This window comes from Bison bison, unplaced genomic scaffold, assembly GCF_000754665.1.
Source record: "Bison bison bison isolate TAMUID 2011002044 unplaced genomic scaffold, Bison_UMD1.0 scf7180017864040, whole genome shotgun sequence".
NCBI classification, from domain to species: domain Eukaryota; kingdom Metazoa; phylum Chordata; class Mammalia; order Artiodactyla; family Bovidae; genus Bison; species Bison bison.
Window position 1 is genome coordinate 57108 of NW_011494612.1, and position 6482 is coordinate 63589.

At 54.1% G+C, this 6482-nt stretch overlaps 1 protein-coding gene across 1 annotated transcript in view; it reads left to right on the forward strand.

Annotated features, from left to right (window-relative positions):
- MYOM2 (myomesin 2) overlaps positions 1–6482 on the forward strand; it is a 59229-nt gene that overhangs the window by 4585 nt on the left and 48162 nt on the right. The window contains exons 4-5 of the mRNA XM_010835274.1: positions 5–99; positions 1354–1446. Of these exons, the coding sequence (XP_010833576.1) occupies positions 5–99; positions 1354–1446 (188 nt within the window). The remainder of the gene's footprint in view (positions 1–4; positions 100–1353; positions 1447–6482) is intronic.

Here is a 6482-nt window from a genome sequence, read left to right on the forward strand (position 1 = left end):
CGAGATCCTGGTGCGGCTGCGCTCGCACACCGTCTGGGAGCGGATGTCAGTCAAGCTGTGCTTCACGGTGCAGGGGTTCCCCACCCCCGTGGTGCAGTGGTGAGTGGGCGCCCTTCGGGTGGCCCGGCTGCTCCCCTCTGAAGGCTCTGCGGCCTTCTGCTTACCTGGGTGGATGGAGAAGGTCCGCGTGCAGGGAGCCTGGCACCCACTCCAGGGAACAACACACACAAGAAAGGCAGCAGTAAACGCGCCCGGGGTCCTGGGCAGGTGGTTTCATTTCACTGCAATTGAGCCAATTGATTGTCCAGAGGACTGTTATGTAAAACCCAGGAATTCCCTGGAGGCCCCTGGTCAGGACTCTGAGCTCTCGCTGCGGTGGCCTGGGGTTCCAGTCCGAGTCGAGGAACTAAGATCCTGCAAGCAGCACAATGCAGCCGGGAAAACACAATAAAGTAAAATAAAACCAGGTTCCCTGAAATGACCGGCGTTGACACCCACGGTTCTGCTTTTACTCGTGTGAGTGGAGACGCTAAACTCCAAGGCTTTGGAACCACAGGGCAGGGTTTCTGGAGCCTTGAGATACTGACAGATGAAGTCTCTAAGCCCATCAACACTTGGTTTTGATGTGCATTGCTAAGCTGACATATCTGTCCATTTCCTTCCTACTTGCTCATGCCCGGTCCCTGGAGTCTGTCTGGCCACAGAAGACATTTTGCTTGTGTCCCACATGGAGTCTCTTGGCAGCAGAGGAGACAAGTGTTTACCTGGCTCCTTTGGCTGCTTGATAGGCAGGGAGACTGGGAGCTGCCTGCCCTTGGTCTCGGGGAGCCGTGGTTCTGCTGTCCTGGGGGACCACTGGTCCAGCCTCCTCCGGGTGAGACCAGAGTGGCTGGGTCTCTCCATGTGAGTCCCGGTGACCCTGTAGCTTCCAGAGGCTATACCAGGGCCTGACCAACCTTGGCTACATTTTTTTCTTGGAATGACGTATCCTGAATTTTTAGCAAGTTCCAGGGGACCTTGGCCCATGCTCTGTTGCAGGTTGAGGGTTGCCCAGGTCGTCGGAGTCTAGTGAGAGCTGCCCCCTCTTAAACAGCTGAGGGGGGTTCTGGACCCTTCCTGAAGCTGCTCCCCTTGTTCATCCACCTGAGATGTGAGCGGTGACTCAGGCAGAAGCAGGGCGATGATGTGTGTGTGTGTGCACGCGTGTGTGCACGTGTGTGTGTGCACGCATGTGTGCTTGTGCATGTGTGTGTGAGTGTGGGGCCAGGTGGGGGCAGGGCTGGAAAACGAGCAAGGTCGGGACACGCACCAGACTTCCACCTGCCTTCACACTCAGGTGCTTTCCTTGTTCAGGTATAAGGACGGCAGCTTGATCTGCCAGGCCGGGGAGCCGGGCAAGTACAGAATCGACAGCAAGTATGGTGTGCACACGCTGGAGATCAACAGGTAAGCGCCCAGACGCCTGCCCGGGTGGCCAGGCCCCAAACACAGGAGCACAGGGCAGCTCACTCCACGTTCCGCACGGCGCTCCCGGAGCTTCTGAGTTAACTCTTGGCGGGAGACACAAGTGTCCCTCCGTCTCCCTGGTGGCATCTGAGGGGTGTGGACCCGAGCTCTGCCCAGGCTTCTGCTTTGGACACAAAGGGAGTAGGTGGGTTAGACGGTTTATCGAAGGACGACGGCGGCCAGTCCAGGTGTGAGGCCACGGGGAAAGCTGAGACACCCTCATGCCCGCCCACCAGCCGGGCTGAATCTTCTCCCAGGTTTGGGCCACAATCCCTAAGCTCCACTCTTCAAGGAAACGTGACTTTTTTTTTTTCTCACAACAAATTGGAAACATGTAATAAATACAGGTGGGCTTCCCAGGCGGTGCTGGTGGTGAAGAATCCACCTGCCAATGCAGGAGACCTAACAGACTCAGGTTCGATCCCTGGGTTGGGAAGATCCGCTGGAGGAGCACACGGCGGCCCGCCCTGGTGCTCTTGCTGGAGAATCCGTGGGCAGAGGAGCCCGGCGGGCTACAGTCCCTGGGGTCGCAAAGTCAGACACGACTGAAGCGACTAAGCATGCACACATGTGCAGTAAATACAGATAAGTAAAAGATAATGACGTTCACCCCTGTTTCCAGCGACTGGGGTCAGTATTCTGGCGCACTTACAGCACTGCTGTTTCTGTTAAACAACATTCACCCTCTATGCATACTTCAATTTTTTTAACAAAAAGTGAAATTCTGCTGTTCATTTTCTTTCTGCTTTTCTGAATACATAGCTTTCATTTTTTACAAAAAGATCATAACATTATGCAGGTTAATGAGGACAGAGGCTAACAGGCTACAGTTAAGATTAAAGTCTGTGTTGAGTCATGACTTTGTTTCTCTAAAGTAAAGCTGAGGCTGCTTAGAACAGCTGGAGGCCCCACTGGCACTGTTGGCTGAGAACCTACTGTGTGCCCCACACTGTCCGGGAGCTTGGGATAAAGCAGCCAGAAGCTGGCTTCCTGACTTGGAGGTCTAGCACACGGAGGTGAGCTGTGCACGTCAGGAAAGGAGAATCAGGCCAGGGTGATGGTGCTGGGCACCCAGATCCAGACACGCAGCCTGGCCATGGGGCGGGTGTAAGCTGAAGGGGCATGTCTTTGGGGAGAAGCTAACGGCGAGGCCTGCAGGTGACGGCAGAGGGACGGGGGCTCCCAGGAGGGGCACTGCCCCGGGGCTGCAACAGTCGGCAGGCATCTCAGGACAGGAGGGCAGAGACGACCACCCCTACCCTGAAGCCATCCGCTGGGACCGTGGCTGTTGTCAGGTACAGGGTGGAGGGCAGGTCTGACGGGTCCCCAAGAGTCACCACTGTGAGTAGCAGGAGGGCAGGTGGGCAGTTTGGCCGGAATGTAGGGAAGGTGGCGTCGTGTGGGCGGGTGGACGGGGTGAGGACAGGTTTCGAGAGTGGAGCATGAGGGTTTGTGATGGAGTGGCCAGGCAGTCCCGTGTCCGCTGGGGTGTGGGTGGCTGAGGGACGGTGGGGGCCAGGCATCCATGCTCCTTCGAGTCCTAGAGTTTCCGGAAGTGTCCACAGGCAGTGAGCCATGCAGTTTATGAACAGGGAGAGGGGCCAGCTGCTGTTTAGGAGAGTGCTTTAATTTGAGGTGGCTTTCTCACCTGGGGTGCCCTGGGAGTGCTCGGGGTGAGCTTGAGGGAGCAATTGCTTCATTTTAAAGCTATATTTTAATCATTATTTTGAAAAGAGAAACAAATTCCCTTTCTCAAGTATGTGTGTGTTAGTTAATCAGTTGTGTCCGACTCTGTGCGACTGTAGCCCACCAGGTTCCTCTGTCCATGGGATTCTCCAGCAAGAATACTGGAGTGGGTGGCCTTTCCCTCCTCCAGGGGATCTTCCCGACCCAGGGATGACACCTGGGTCTCCTGCATTGCAGGCGGATTCTCTATCATCTGAGTCCCTGGGGAAGCTCTTCTTAAGTATGGAAAGATCCTACTCACCCTCACGCGGCAACTTTTCATGGTGTATTGAGAATAAGAGAAGCTTTGAACCAGGGGAGCTAAATCAGTGAGGCCCCAGTATACCCAGGGATCCTCAGATAGACTTGGTGTTGGCGTCAGCTTGCAAGTAGCCAAGGAACTGGGGACAAGGACATTCCCAAGACTAACGTTTTTCTCAGTATTCTTACTCGTGTGGGGACATTCTTAGCAGCTGAAATGAGCATATTCTCCAGAAGAAGTGCCGGGAGGTCCCACACACGACAGCTGCGTTCAGCTGTTCATTCCAAACTGCTGAGCTGCCATCATCTGATCCGCGCCCTGTAGGTGTGGGAGAATGTGCCTGCTCCTTGCCGCCCCGCCGGGAGCCAGCCCCGCCTTCTCTTACCCAGTGACATTTGCTCCTATGAATATTTTTTGGCTGCTGCTGCCAGATTCTTGAAGTGCCGAAAAGAAGCTTCGTCCCCTTCGGTACTGTTCGAATTGAAGCTGTAATTGACACGGTTTTACATGCTCATAAGACTTTCTCTTGGGACTCACAGGGTGAGTTCTGTTTCTTCAAAGAATTTTTATGCTGCTGCCGTTTTGGTAAAGGCGCTCAGAACATCACGTATTGTGTTTCAGTCTGACCCCAACGCGCCCCACTCCTTGTAGGGTGACTCCAGGGCTGGCCTCTTCTCGCGCTTTATTTTTAGACTTTGATATTCAAATTCTACTTTGAGTGAAAATTTAAATCCCGTGTCAACACCGCTTAGAGTTTGAGGACATGGGCCCCGATGACCCAGAAGAAATTCATGTCCTGCTTAAACGTTCATCTGTCCCTTTTTTAAAATAGACAAGGGACTTCCCTGGTGGTCCAGTGGCTAGACCCCATGCTCCCAATGCTGCGAGCCTGGGTTCCATCCCTGGTCAGGAAAATAGATCCCAGGTGCCGCAACTAGGAGTTCGAATGCCACAACCAAAGATCCCACATGCCGCAGCTGAGACCTGGCGCAGCCAAGTGAATAAGTAAATATTCAAGTAAAACAAAATGGACCACGTTGGACTTCCTGGTGATCCAGTGATTAAGACTTTGTGCTTCCACCGCAGGGGGCACGGCTTTGGTCTCTGACTGCGGAAGTTCCACATGCCACTTGGAGTGACCCCCCTCAAAAAAAAAATAGATAAGGTTTCTCGCCTGGGGTGGCTTTGGGAACACTTGAGATCTAGGCTTTGGGAAGCAAAAGTGCCCCACGACGTTTGAAACAACTGAGACAGAAGGAATGCCCCTCTGTGTGCCCTGGGATGTCGTCCAGATAGAAAGGAAGCTTCTCTGCCCCTCATCACTTGTATGTGGCTTCTGACAGTCTCGAATTAAGACTCTGGGCTTCCCCTGGTGTGGCCTCGGGAAGGAGAGAGAGACTGGAGGCCCCTGGCTGTGGTCAGGCGTGCGGGTCTCCAGGTGACCTGTGAACGAAATTTCACGTGGGGCGTGGTCCCCTCTGAACACTCTGTCCTGCATGCCCTGGCCCTGCTGTCTGCCCTTTCGTGCGGTGCCGCCGTGTACGAGGCTTCCTGCGGCCCACCCCTGCACCAGAGCCAACCAATACACATGGGCAGCCCCGCACACCCGTGTGCTTATTTATCATCTGTATACGTTCCACTGTGTCTCATAGGAGGCGAAGCGTTTACAGAGACGTGTCCAAGAAGAAATAGATGAGAGTAACCCGAGTTCCGCCCTGCGCTGTGTGCTCCCTTAGGGGGCGTGCCTGCCCGGGGTCCTCTGCATGGAGTCAGCAGGTCTGGGCACTTGTAGGGGCCGTGGGCTTCTGTCCACATCACACGGTCCGTGGAGCCTCTGTACTGGATAGGTGCGTGTGAGTGGGTGCACAGGCCTTCTGCACACCAGGACCCTGGGTCCCAGGTGCCCTTTCCCTCGCCCGGTCCCTCCTGCTAAGCGGCAAGTGCTGGTGGGTTACTTGACCTGCGTTTGCGCTAATGCGTTAGGGAGCTCTGCCCCGGGTCCTAATTCTGTGAATCAACCGAGGAAGAGCTCAGACTCCAGCAGGAGACGCTGTTGTCCAGGTGGGCTTGGCATCTGGGGCCGGACTGGAACCTCACAGGGGTGGGCCAGGGTTCCTCCGAATGTTCTGAAATATGCTCTCCATTTGTTGGTAAAGAATCTACCTGCAGTGCAGGAGACCCAGGGTCAATCGCTGGGTTGGGAAGATCCCCTGGAAAAGGAAATGGCAACCCACTCCAGTATCCTTGCTTGGTAAATCTCATGGACAGAGGAGCCTGGTGGGCTGCAGTCCATGGGGGTCGCAAAGAGTCAGGCACGACTGGGCGACTAACACTTATTTACTGTTGGAGACACTGTGTACTTTTTGGTCAAAGAAACTATTTTCAGCCCCAGGTGGAATAGAACATGCAATAAAATTAAAGGACTTCTGAAGAACCGGTTCGTCTCTGGGTCACTGGATGCTTGAAGCATCTAAATGTGACATTTGAGTAAATGTTCTCCGTGTTTTTGTCACTGTGCGTGTGATGCGCACGCTTGGAGAGGCGGCAGAAGGCAGAAAGCTGCAGATTTCAGGATTTTGTGTGTGTTTACCCAGCTTCTTAGAGACTCTGCTTTCTCTTTGTATTAATAGGGTAACAGGACTCTCTTGCCTGGCACTTAAGACTTGTATACAAAATAGCTGATGAAAAATGACCAGCAGAGTGTGTATATGCTAAGTTGCTTCAGTCGTGTCCAACTCTTTGTGACCCCATGGACTGTAGCCACCAGGTTCCTCTGTCCATGGGATTCTTTAGGCAAGAATACTGGAGTGGGTTGCCATGCCTTCCTCTAGGGGATCTTCCCGACCCAGAGGTTGAACCTGTGTCTCTGGTGTCTCCTGCACTGGCAGGTGGGTTCTTTACCACTGGCGCCACCTGGGAATCCCAACCAGCAGAGAGTCTGCATTTAGTTTAAGTCCTCCCCTCCTCTCAACTCTGACGTTTCTGGGGG